The following is a 13,463-nucleotide window of genomic DNA, read 5'->3' as shown; positions in this document are numbered from 1 at the left end:
ACTCCATGGATTGCCATATTGTTTCAGGTTCGAAGTTGCGAATCCATGTATCATTGCCTGTAACAATGTGTGACAGGAGATCGTCACCGACGGGCTGATAACGAGCTAGCAATTCGGCACAAATATTCTTTCTATCCTCTTTATGCCCTTCAGTTAGACTTCGAAGAACCCAACGGGCACAAAACTTTGAATACACTAACTGGAGGACAAGTGTGTCATCACTACCAACAGAGATGTCAATCATGGCACTGCGCTGTTATTCATTGATGATCTCGAATAAGAGAGTACTCACGTTGCAACATTGCAGGCGTCACAGACATGTGCAGTCGGCGTGCTCATAGGAGATCACACAGACTTCATTCACCAAGTTCTGTAGATGACAGAAACATCGCCCAGGGACTTACCATGCATTTATCCACCTCCTGGTGTCTAGTGTCTGCAAACGACTATGAATATTTGCGATTGTCTGGTTTTCCGCCAAAGGAAGTTCAATAACTACTCTTTACTTGGAAGGCACCTCAGTTGCAGACTAGTTACAGCGCCGCCATCTACCGTAAGTTACTGGATCTATTTGAGGTGACGCGGTGATGTCTGAGGATATCACAGACAGTACTAAAATTTTTTTTCAACCAGAATTGGCCGAGAAAAAAAAGTTGCATTATTTATTGAACGCCCTCGTAGATTCTACAACATTTCTCCAAACGTTGTGTATGTACAGCACTGTTGTAAACAGCTCATTTGTGAAGTTCCGCAACTTAATTGACTATAACCATATTTTCTGTTGTTCTGTTTCATCTTGCGACCTCCTAGTACCGTTGGTGATCGTTCAGAAAGCGTGTGAATGTACTGCAATGCTGCACGTATTTGCAATGAGGCACTCAAAGAGGATACTTTTTTTGCTGACTGCCTTGTTGGCAAATCTGTGAAAACAGCAGCAGATCACCACAGCGTATCTAGCGCTCTTGCAAATTGGGAGCCAATGTGTTTGCGTGTGGCTAGGAGTGCGATTTTGCCAGACAAAGCTGCTGCTGTACGTGTTACAACAGTTCATTCACGCTCTCTGTACATTAACATAAATAAAAACATATGCTCTTTTGGTTGTAAGCCTGCTGCTCCTTGCTAAACTATAGCTGACCGTTCATAAAAGACGTTGAACGTGGCTTATGCTCTGAAATATATCACCAAACAGTAAAACTGTAATGTTAATAACACAATCTGACCGCGAAAGCTTAGGTCGGAGATGCCAAACCATGCTCAAAGCGCAACAAAAGAGAAAGGTGGGGCGGGGGGAGTTACTCGGAAGTAATATAATTGAGAACTGAAAAACAACAAAGACTGTAGGCTCATTTGTTACGGTATCAAACTGCAGTATTGTCGCAAAATAGGGGAGATAGTGCCACAGACATGATACGTGAATTGGAGTGGTAGTCATTGAAGAAAGTCGTTTTTCGTTGCGTCGGTGCCTTCTCATGAAATGTCAATCACCAGTTTTGTCCTCAGATTGCGAAAACATTCTGTTGGCACACACCTACATAGGAAGAAATGATCATCACGATAAAATAAGAGAAATCAGGGCTCTCACAGAAAAATTTAAGTGCTCGTTTCTCCAGCGCGCTTAGAGAGTGGAATGGAAGAGAGACAGCTTGAAGGTGGTTCATTGAGCCCTCTGCCGGGCACATTATTGTGAATAGCAGAGTAATCACGTAGATGTAGATGTAAAGTTGTGCAAGACAGACGTTTTAGTAATCTGTTGCCTACACCATCTGATAACAGGAAAATAGGGAGCCTGTGTAATGAAAGGAATAATTTACGATGACATCGTATTCGCCTCCATTTAACGTCGTCTTACTTAAGTTGCTGAAATTTCTTACGAAAGATAAATGCAAACGCGGCAAGAGTGTGCTACGTAGCACATGAGCGAAATACAATGTAAGTGAATGGAGCACTCTTTGCATGAAACAACTCAGTCTCGGAGGGAAGGTACACGTGGTAGAATTTTTCAATAAAAAATTACGTAAGATGATGAAATCTCGAAGTCTAGATGTATGAAAAACGCTGTGCAATATATGAACAGATCTGATATACAAGTTAGTCGCTATGGTTATAAACAGACATCAAGTCAGAATATTGAACATTCCTTCTCAACATTACAAGATTACATAAAAATCACTTTATAAACTGCTTAGAAATTTAAATTCGACTGAGAGTAGATGTTTGTAAGTCACTTGAATTTACAGGCGGATATCTGTCTCGGAGGGAGATATCGATCAGCGCGTGTTCTGAAGTAACTGAAAATTACACCAAAGACTCAGCATTATCCACGGCAAGTTCGCATAAAAAGGTAATGCGAAAAGACCTGATTTTACTTCAATGCTGTCGCTGTTTCCAGTCATGTGAGTGCCGACCGAATGCTGTCTGCTTGCTATGGGCTCACCATTATGTCGAAAGTTTATCGCGTCCCAGCAGATGTCCTGTCACGAGGTGCGGATGAAAGTGTGGCGTGCACAGCGCAGTCAGGACATTGACGACAGTGCGGGCTGAGGCCTACTATGTCACTCTTTAATGGAGTGTGTGGCAAAAAATCTCCTAGAGTGCTGAGTACATGTTATACCCGAATAGAGAGGAGTTGAGATTAGATTAGCAAGTGACCGTATGAATAGAGATGGAAGAGTTTGCTTAGATCCTGCGTGTAATCCTGCCCTCTCCCTAGTCAAACGACAAGGGGACAGACTTAATGCTATTCATTATCGATAACTTCTGACTTTGCTCATCTTTCGTTGTGTGGTCGCGCTAGTATTTAGAGTGTGTCTGTGCGTGTGTGTGTGTGTGTGTGTGTGATTATGTGTGTGCGTGTAAGGGGGGGGGGGCTTCAATTGTCTTGCACAGCGCTTTCTCGTTGCATTTGTCCTCTGAGAATGACAGAGTGTGCACCTGTAGAAATATTGGCAGCTGCCGAAGACATCCCCTGACTGCTCGGTTGTACTCCTGAAAGATAGTTTAATGGGGATTTGTTTAATTTTTGTTTTGGTTCGTATTCGTATGTGACTGGAAAGTCATTTGTTCGATTCGTTCCCACCCATAACCCCCAAATTCTCTTGGGGGTCACGTTAGTTTCATCATCGTTTTTAGATAATTTCAAATATATTTGTAAAACGAAATTGTTGTTGTTGTTGTGTGCCACTTTTCGTGAGTGACGTAATAGCCACCATATTCGATGTAGATGAGATTCGCCACAATGATGATGTCACTGCTCAAAGTCGATGCTTGGTATCGAAAGCTTCAGTAGTTATGGGGGATAGGAATCGACAGAGTCCTTGTAGAAGAAACTCTCTAAATCTTTGACGAATTAATTTAGAAATTTCAATTCGGACACTGAGACGAGAGTTTGTGCCCATTACTCGACCGTTTCAACCTCTGCGCCTCCTCGTTGGCGAATGCTGTTGCAGTCTTCACGGACGTGGATATAGCGGCGCAGGTGATGACGTTCATGACTGACGGCATCCACACGAGCGCCACGGCCATGTCGTTCACGCTGTACCAGCTGGCGCTCAACCCGGACATCCAGCAGCGGCTGCGCCAGGAGCTGCGCGAGGCGGTGGGCAGACACGGCGGCCAGCTGGGGTACGACGCCATCCACGACTGCACCTACCTCGACATGGTGGTCTCAGGTTAGCGCAAACAACGTCACGCGTGGGTCCGCGCATGGTATGTCCCATCACTGCACCCGCCCGCTTCCTTTCCCTGCACTTTCCTTCAAATCTCCACACTTTTTTTCGTTGACCCGTATTTTACTCTCTTCATTAGATATATTTTCTTGATTTTGTACCTCCTGTCTTCCGAAAAACTCTGCTTTCCACTACTTACGTAACATTTTTTGTGGATCCACCATGCGCAAGCCATTCCAAACTTCTAGGACTCGTAGAGGGAACTGAGTAGATAATATTTTGAATTCCAGCTCATGTCCGTAAACGTATCATTTCCGTCCAAAACCATTTGAAAACAAGATGGTAGTGTGACAAGTAGTAATTTATTAAACATAACAAACTACATAACCTGTTTTACAATTCCACTCATTAATAACGAAACAAACAAAAAGAAAACTTAATTACTCCTCATAAACACTGCGCGTAACAGTTAAACTTAAAACAGTTTTGTCCTTTTCAAAGGAGGCTTAGGATTCTGATCCATTAGAAGTACGGTTCGATGTGGCAACCACCAAGTTCGGTGCACACATTGTGAAACGTCCCCTTTGTATGTGCAGAATGGCAGTGCTGGAAAAACTCTTACGTTATTTGATTTTCAAACAGCTGAGCAAAACTGAATGTACTCAGACAGTTCTCTCTTTACTTATTCTGATCATCAGTAAACTGACGCACAATATTTCTAGCGCAAAGCAGTATGACTTTCAATAATCCCTACAAAAGAATGGCCCTGACTAACAATAACCTATACCTTTCATGAATCACTTACCTCACAAAAATCTTCCTTACTCGAACTACCGCAATACAGAGAGCGCCAATACTGCCAGCTAAATAAAAGATTCTAACTGCTGAAGGCACTAACAACTGATAGGCATAGTTAGCAAATGAAAGATTTTGATAGAGAACAAACAAGGTATTTACCTTAATAACGTTCAAAAGTCATAATACATGTATCATTTCAGGACATCCAGTCTTACAAATTTCCTTTTTCTGACGGACACACGTCCAAATCGTTCGCTCATAGTAACCTCTCAAAACTCTGGCTTCTCTCTCCCCACATCCACCACTGCTGGCGGCTTACCTCCAACTGCCCAACGCTACGCGCTGTTCACATCCAACTGCCCAACACTACACAAGCGAATATTCCAACAATGGGTCCAACCAGCGACAGACTGCACACAGCGCAGTCAGCGATTTTCATACAGAGCACTTCGTGGCGTTACCAACATAAAAACCTAAACAACCTACTTACAATTGTACCTACGAATGATGTGGTACACACGCTTTCTCACACATGATATCTCTGCTGTCTGTCCTGCAGCGACCACAGCTCGTGCCATTGGATCTTCTTCTGTCTCCACGAGAATCTTATAAACTATAAGCTCTTCATTCGATCCCTGAAGAAACAGTCCCACGCAGTCAAATCCGGTGACCGTGGAGGCCTTTTGATTGGACCACATGTTCCTATCCATCTGTGTCCCGAACATGACGTGAAAAGTGAGCGGATGCGCCGTCATGCTGAAACCACATGCCTTGACCGACTTCAGTGGCACAGCATCCAACGACACGCCCAATGACATAAGCCGATCCGCCGTACGCACGCCCCACCGTGACTACCCTGCTGTATACCTACCTAGCAAACACGTTTTCAAACGGCTGTACCACGGAAACGGTACGTTTCCGGATATGGGTTCCAATTCAAAATATTGTCCACTCACTACCCTCCAAAAGACACAGAAGTTTGTAAGGGGAATTTTAGGGCACCCTGCAAATGTGAATGTGGGACAGAAGCTGATAAATAACTCGAAGGAACACGATACCAACAGCTGTAATTCTTCCTAAAAAAATTTTATTTAAGCAACCATTTTGGACACTTCTTTAGCGTCATCTTCAGGCACCTGTACAACAGTCCAGCATACAACTGTCGATGATGTTATAACGAAAAAGGAAAGCCAATAAAATGTTGTTATAACATATAAAACATATACGTAAACAGATGTAGGGCATTAGATATGCAAACGAGGTATAAAAATATAAACAAACAGATATTGGTGGTCATTAATAAGACAATATAAGAGAATTATAATAAAAAGTCGGAGAAGTAATAGACAAAGTCAACCGTATGAAATCATAACAGTTAAGTAAGACAGTCTAGCAAAGAGATAAATACGTACACTCAGTGATAATATAATGATTCATCCTGAAATTAAACATGAAAAGTAACAAAAACCACAAAACTTATAAAATAACGCATTTTTGTTTCTGTTTACGAGATCTACGAAACAGGCTGATGCTGGCGTGTATCAGCGGTGGCTCACGCTCGACCCTACCATTCGTGCTACCAGCAATACAGTGAGGTATGAGGTATTAACGACCAGCCAGGTGTAACGAACAGTTTAATACGATTTTGTGTGGCCCTTCAACGACGGAGCTTTCTGAACAAATGAAGTACCACATAATTTTTGATTAATTTATTGTAAAATTATTTTATGTGACTTCTCGTAGTTTTAAAAGACTAGACTATAAGGTCACTATTTTAAAATAGCAGCCTAGAGCGTTTCAATACGACCATCGCTCCAAGGCGATAAACAGGAAAAGCAGAGCGTCCAGATGACGGAGACTATGAATACTAGTTCCGCCCCACACCGAGAAACACAATGCTCAGCGCCAGAAAGAAATCGTTAACTACGTTGAAATGTTTCAGGATCTGTCGAGCAACTGTTGATTTTCGGTTCCCATTTGTGTTTCATTTATTTATCATATTCCATGGAACTATGGAACCCAGAGCCAACTGGGCATGGAACCAGTCCATACATATTTTACAGAATTCTGACTTCACAATTTATAAAAAACAAATTAAAAAATTAAAAAAAAACACGAAAATAATTGTGAAGGCGTTTACGAATAAATAACGCATTCCAGATAATAGTCTGATGCGGCCCGGCGCGCCCGAGTTCTTATCTCAGAGTAGTGCTTGCCACTTGTACGCAGTATCTCCTATCATTATTAGTTGGATATACGCTGAAGGTTATGGGGATAGCGATGTGCTCATGTAGTACCGCGTACTCAAGTTAGGAAATGACGGTATCCTAGCGGAGCTGTCATTTGTTCTTACGTGATTCGTGTGAATAGCTTCCCGACGTGACTATGGCCACAGGACGGGTAGACTATGAGCGCGGAATGGCAGTTGCTTCTAGACGCGCGGAACATTCCACTTCGGAAATCGTTGGGAAATCAATATTCCGGGATCAACAGTGTCAAGAGTGTGCCGACAATTCCAGATTTCAGGCACTACCTCTCATCACTGACAACGCAGTGGCCGACGACCGTAACTTAACGACCGAGAGCAGCGGCGTTTGCGTAGAGTTGTCAGTACTAAAATACAAGCAGCACTGCGTAATATAACTGCGCAAACCAATGTGGGGCATACGACGAACGTATCCGTTAGGGCAATGTGGTGAAATTTGGCGCTAACGGGCTATAGCAGAAGACGACCGACGCGAATGCCGTTTCTAACGGCACGATATCGCCTGCATCGCCTCTCCTGGGCTCTTGACCATATCGGTTGGACCCTAAATGATTGGAAAACCGTTGCCTGGTCAGATGAGTATCGATTTCAGTTGATAAAAGCGGATGATAGGATTCGAGTGTGGCGCGGACTCCACTAAGCCATCGGTCCAAGTTGCCAACAAGGCTGCAAGCCCGTGGTGGCTCCATAATGGTGTGGGTTGTGTTTATATGGAATGGGCTAGGTCCTCTGGTCGAACTGAACATCAATATGTGAGGTACGAAGAATGTATCAGCTAGGAAAGTGCGGTGAAATTTGGCGCCAATGGGCTGTGGCAGGCGCCCAACGATGCGAGTGCCTTTGCAAACAGCATTAAATCGCTGCAACGCCAATACCTTCTAATATCGTGTTGGACCTCCTTTTTCCCGGCGTAGTGCAGCAATTCAACGTGGCACGGACACAGCAAGTCATTGGAAGTCCCCTGTAGATATATTGAGCCACGCTGCCTCTATAGCCGTCCATAATTGTGAAAGTGTTGCCACTGCAGGATGTTGTGCACTAATTTATTATTTCCCATAAATGTGCAATAGTATTCATGTCGTGTGATCTGGGTGGCCAAATCGTTCGCTCGAACTGTCCAGAATGTTCTTCAAACCAATCGCGAACTATTGTGGCCCGGTGACATGACGTCGTTATTTGGGAACTTGAAATCCATAAATGGGTGCAAATGAACTCCAAGCAGCCGAACATAACCATTTCCATTCAATGGTCAGTTCAGTTGGACTAGAGAACCCAGTCCATCCAATATAAACACTGCCCTCACCATTATGGAGCCACCACCAGCTCGCACAGTGCCTTGTTTAGCTGGGGTCCACGATTTCGTGTGATCTGCACCACATTCGAACCCTACACTCACCTCTTACATTGATTTGTGCAGTTATTTAAGGCAGTGTTGCTTGTCTGTTAGCACTGACAACTGTACACATACATTGCTGCTCTCGGTCGTTACGTGAAGGCCATCGGCCATTGCGTTGTCCCTGTGGGAGGTAACGTCTAAAATCTGACACTGCGGACCTCGGAATACTGAATTCCCTGACAATTTCCGAAATGGAATGTATTATGTATCTTCAATTACTATTCCGCGTTCAAAGTCTGTTAATTCCCGCCATCGTAGTGCGGCCAGAATCATGTCGGAAACCTTCTCGCATGAACCACCTGAGTACAAATGATCAAATGATAGCTCCGCCAATACATTGCCCTTTTATACCTCATGTACACGATAATACCGCCATATATATATATATATATATATATATATATATATATATATATATATATACGGCTAACCCATGACTTTTGTCACCTCATTATATAGGCAATGCCTTGTTGAAGGTATAACTTTTGAACAGAATCAGAGAAAGCTACAGCAGAAGCCATAGGTTATGTTTTCCATATATCACGCACAGGGTATTAAAAAACGTATCCCAGGAATTCAGAGACGATAGTAAGGACAAAAACAAGAAGAAAATGTTCAGTGACCTCTAAGGTGTGAGCACTTGGTCATCTTCGCTACTGTGAAAGACATTTGTTGGACTGCGAGCTCTTTGTTGTTACAAACGACCTAAAGAATGCAGTAAACAAATGAGGAAACATTCCTCTGTTATTGTCCATGGATTCAACTTGTATTAAAGATCTGTTAGCGCTGTCAGTGTAAACCGTATTTACAGTTCTGTGTGAGTGGAGCGAAACCGTTATTTGTACTGGAACCACTTTGTGTTGTGATAAATTTGTGAAAAGCCTTTACATTGTAGTTTTACGTTTGCACTTACTAGCATTAAGAGGGGCTATTATTCCAAACGGGAAATGGCAGACATGATCTTCTGTTATGGTATGGCAAATGGAAGCAGCCTTCTAGCCCATGTCCTGTATGCTGCAAGATATCCAGAGCATGCACAAGTATTCGACCATCTTTTTCGGAGACTAGCAGACTCGAACTCCGTAGTTACAACAACGATGGACCGTGGAGGACATAGCACCCTTAATACTCCTGTTGTGGAGAGAGTGGAAGAAGATCCTAGACCTAGTGCATGTAGAGTCTATCGGGGTTGGTCATCCTCTAGTCTGAGCGATCCTGCAGGAACAGTTGGTATGTCCATATCACCTACAACGTGTCCAAGCCCTTCGGCCACAATATCAGCCCTCCAGAACGAAGTACTGCCAATGGATTCAGCAAAGATGCGGTGAAGATCCACTTTTCACGACAAAGATACTGTTCGCAGACCAGATTGATGCCGCGCGATATGGGACTGTCAGTATTCATAACCAACGGTGTGGGTTGATGCAAATCCATATGCACCTGAAAAACCAAGGCATCAGCACCGATTTTCAGTTAATGTTTTGGGCAGGAATTATTGGCGATAGACTCATAGCATCTTACATACTGCCAAACATGTTGATTGGTGTAAAGTATCGTCAGTTCCTATAAAACGACCTGACTGCCTTGCTAGAGAAGGTACCATTTGAACAACAGCTGAGGATGTGATTCATGCGTGTTGGAGTACCAGCACTTTTTTCCCTGAATGTCCGAGAACACTTCATTCAGACAATTAATGGGTAATGGACTGGTCGGGCGAAACAGTACATTGACCAGCTCTTTCCCCTCCTACCTTAATCCCTTGGACACGTGATTCTGGGGAAACTTGAAATCTTTGGTATATGCAAGCCCCATTAATGGTGTACGAAATGTATAGGACAGCGCCATCAGCATTCATGACCGACTTTGAGTTTTACAGACAGTACGTGATTCTCTAAGACGTCGGGCAGAAGCGTGGAAGAAAGGATACTCTCACTAACAGAGTAATGTATTCTAATTTGTTTACTGGATTCTGAGGTCGCTCATAATAAAGAAAAAGCCTGTGGTAGAAGATATGTGTTTCACAGTAGCGAAGATGAACAAGTGCTCATAGCTTTTATGGTATGAATTTTAGAGCCCATGTTTACTAGACTTTATTACTTGTTTTGGTTCATACGACCACCTCTCAAAGTATTTAATATTTTCTCTTGAACAACTTGTATAAACTCAAGTACCCCACTGTGGTTTCTGCCGGTATGCTTGGGTTAATCCCAAAAGTTACTGTGGGGATTTTGATACGGTTTTAACTAGTAGATAGCCTGATCCACGAGGAATGTTTGTGAACATAATGTATAAATATGGCTCTGAGCACTATGGGACTTAACAGCTATGGTCATCAGTCCCCTAGAACTTAGAACTACTTAAACCTAACTAACCTAAGGACAGCACACAACACCCAGCCATCACGAAGCAGAGAAAATCCCTGACCCCGCTGGGAATCGAACCCGGGAACCCAGGCGTGGGAAGCGAGAACGCTACCGCACGACCACGAGATGCGGACTAATGTATAAATATCTCAAGCAGATTATTGAAGTATGATGAATTAAATTCTCCGCCCTTGTTTCTGCCGGTATGCTTGGGTTAATCGCAAAAGTTACTGTGGGGATTTTGATACGGTTTTAACTAGTAGATAGCCTGATCCATGAGGAATGTTTGTGCACATAATTTATAAATATCTCAAGCAGATTATTGAAGTATGATGAATTAAATTCTCCGCCCCTGTGAAAATGATGCAGTTGCCACATAATGGTGAATGGCACCACCCCTCGGAATCATCCATAAGTAGTGGCCGCCCGACTTCAGCGCCAAGCTGGCGCAAGCTACCATTCGCAAGAGGCCGATTTCCTGAACGATCTGCGATGCACGATTTATCAGATATTAAGCTGATAGGAACAGGTTTTTGCTTTCTGTACCCCAGTAAATAAAAAACGGAACCGTTATACACTCCTGGAAATTGAAATAAGAACACCGTGAATTCATTGTCCCAGGAAGGGGAAACTTTATTGACACATTCCTGGGGTCAGATACATCACATGATCACACTGACAGAACCACAGGCACATAGACACAGGCAACAGAGCATGCACAATGTCGGCACTAGTACAGTGTATATCCACCTTTCGCAGCAATGCAGGCTACTATTCTCCCATGGAGACGATCGTAGAGATGCTGGATGTAGTCCTGTGGAACGGCTTGCCATGCCATTTCCAGCTGGCGCCTCAGTTGGACCAGCGTTCGTGCTGGACGTGCAGACCGCGTGAGACGACGCTTCATCCAGTCCCAAACATGCCCAATGGGGGACAGATCCGGAGATCTTGCTGGCCAGGGTAGTTGACTTACACCTTCTAGAGCACGTTGGGTGGCACGGGATACATGCGGACGTGCATTGTCCTGTTGGAACAGCAAGGTCCCTTGCCGGTCTAGGAATGGTAGAACGATGGGTTCGATGACGGTTTGGATGTACCGTGCACTATTCAGTGTCCCCTCGACGATCACCAGTGGTGTACGGCCAGTGTAGGAGATCGCTCCCCACACCATGATGCCGGGTGTTGGCCCTGTGTGCCTCGGTCGTATGCAGTCCTGATTGTGGCGCTCACCTGCACGGCGCCAAACACGCATACGACCATCATTGGCACCAAGGCAGAAGCGACTCTCATCGCTGAAGACGACACGTCTCCATTCGTCCCTCCATTCACGCCTGTCGCGACACCACTGGAGGCGGGCTGCACGATGTTGGGGCGTGAGCGGAAGACGGCCTAACGGTGTGCGGGACCGTAGCCCAGCTTCATGGAGACGGTTGCGAATGGTCCTCGCCGATATCCCAGGAGCAACAGTGTCCCTAATTTGCTGGGAAGTGGCGGTGCGGTCCCCTACGGCACTGCGTAGGATCCTACGGTCTTGGCGTGCATCCGTGCGTCGCTGCGGTCCGGTCCCAGGTCGACGGGCACGTGCACCTTCCGCCGACCACTGGCGACAACATCGATGTACTGTGGAGACCTCACGCCCCACGTGTTGAGCAATTCGGCGGTACGTCCACCCGGCCTCCCGCATGCCCACTATACGCCCTCGCTCAAAGTCCGTCAACTGCACATACGGTTCACGTCCACGCTGTCGCGGCATGCTGCGATGGAGCTCCGTATGCCACGGCAAACTGGCTGACACTGACGGCGGCGGTGCACAAATGCTGCGCAGCTAGCGCCATTCGACGGCCAACACCGCGGTTCCTGGTGTGTCCGCTGTGCCGTGCGTGTGATCATTGCTTGTACAGCCCTCTCGCAGTGTCCGGAGCAAGTATGGTGGGTCTGACATACCGGTGTCAATGTGTTCTTTTTTCCATTTCCAGGAGTGTAGTATCACTTCGTTGTCTGTTCCTGTGTTAAGATACCCAATTTTCTCAACAATGAATAGAGGTATGAATTTGAAATTTATATCAAATAATAAGGTCCACGATCCCTTGGCGGTGGAAAAAAATGAAGATTCTAAATCGATGCAATCATATTATACGGTCATTTATGTCACACATTTCGATACTCGCAAACCCACTCATCAAAAGTTGTAGTTGAACTTCTATGTACATGGCGGGCCTGGTGTTGTAGCGGTAACATGCGTGCCTGGGCATCAAGAGATCAGTGGCACGAATCACGGTGGGGGCTCGAGAGGTCACGGGTTCGAGTGTCGGTCGGACCTCAAATTCTTCGTTTCAACCCAGCCTTCTTCTCACCAAAAACGTTAGGTTATTTGCATTCCACTTTAAGCTATGGGTCCCCTTTGCCCGGTTGGAAAAAAGGGACATGCAAGTCGTGAAACTGGCGTTCAGGTGACAGACTTGCACAAATCTACTGCGCCACACAAAATTACTACGTATTATTATTATTGTTATTATTATTATTTGTATACAAATTAATTTTGTGCGAAAAGCTCAAAGCGTGAGGCCTTCTCGCATTTTTCCGGTTTTTTTTTTTGCATATAGTTAATTTGTAAGTGGTGTAAAGTGAATTTCGGGAAAAGGACACGCAGAAAATGTAGCTCACACCACACTGGCGTTGGAGTCAAGGTGTCGGAAAGCCACGCGATGTCACTCGTAACGCCAATTAAATATGGAACAGGTAACATTCGTGCCTCTTGAGAACTTTCTAGTCGTGCAGTGCTTAAATCGCTTAACTTATACTAAAGTGATGATATTAAGTTAGCTAACGTTGTTCTCTGAATTTCAATCATAGCTCCACACATTTGTCCAGAAATAAAATTACCTCTGTGCTAGACAAGTTGGACCGGTCGTAGATATTTACAAGAAGAACACAGAAAGTACTACAACCCGATTTCCCACCAACTTCGCTCAGTG

General features: G+C 44.6%; 1 protein-coding gene across 2 annotated transcripts in view; it reads left to right on the top strand.

Annotated features, from left to right (window-relative positions):
• LOC126199355 (cytochrome P450 6j1-like) overlaps nt 1-13,463 on the top strand; it is a 92,755-nt gene that overhangs the window by 59,234 nt on the left and 20,058 nt on the right. For both annotated transcript variants that reach the window (XM_049936218.1, XM_049936217.1), the window contains exon 7: nt 3,447-3,668. In XM_049936218.1, the coding sequence (XP_049792175.1) occupies nt 3,447-3,668 (222 nt within the window). The remainder of the gene's footprint in view (nt 1-3,446; nt 3,669-13,463) is intronic.

Source organism: Schistocerca nitens, chromosome 8, assembly GCF_023898315.1.
Source record: "Schistocerca nitens isolate TAMUIC-IGC-003100 chromosome 8, iqSchNite1.1, whole genome shotgun sequence".
Lineage (NCBI taxonomy): Eukaryota > Metazoa > Arthropoda > Insecta > Orthoptera > Acrididae > Schistocerca > Schistocerca nitens.
The sequence above is the reverse complement of the archived record's forward strand: the minus strand, read 5'-3'. Positions and strand labels throughout refer to the sequence as shown.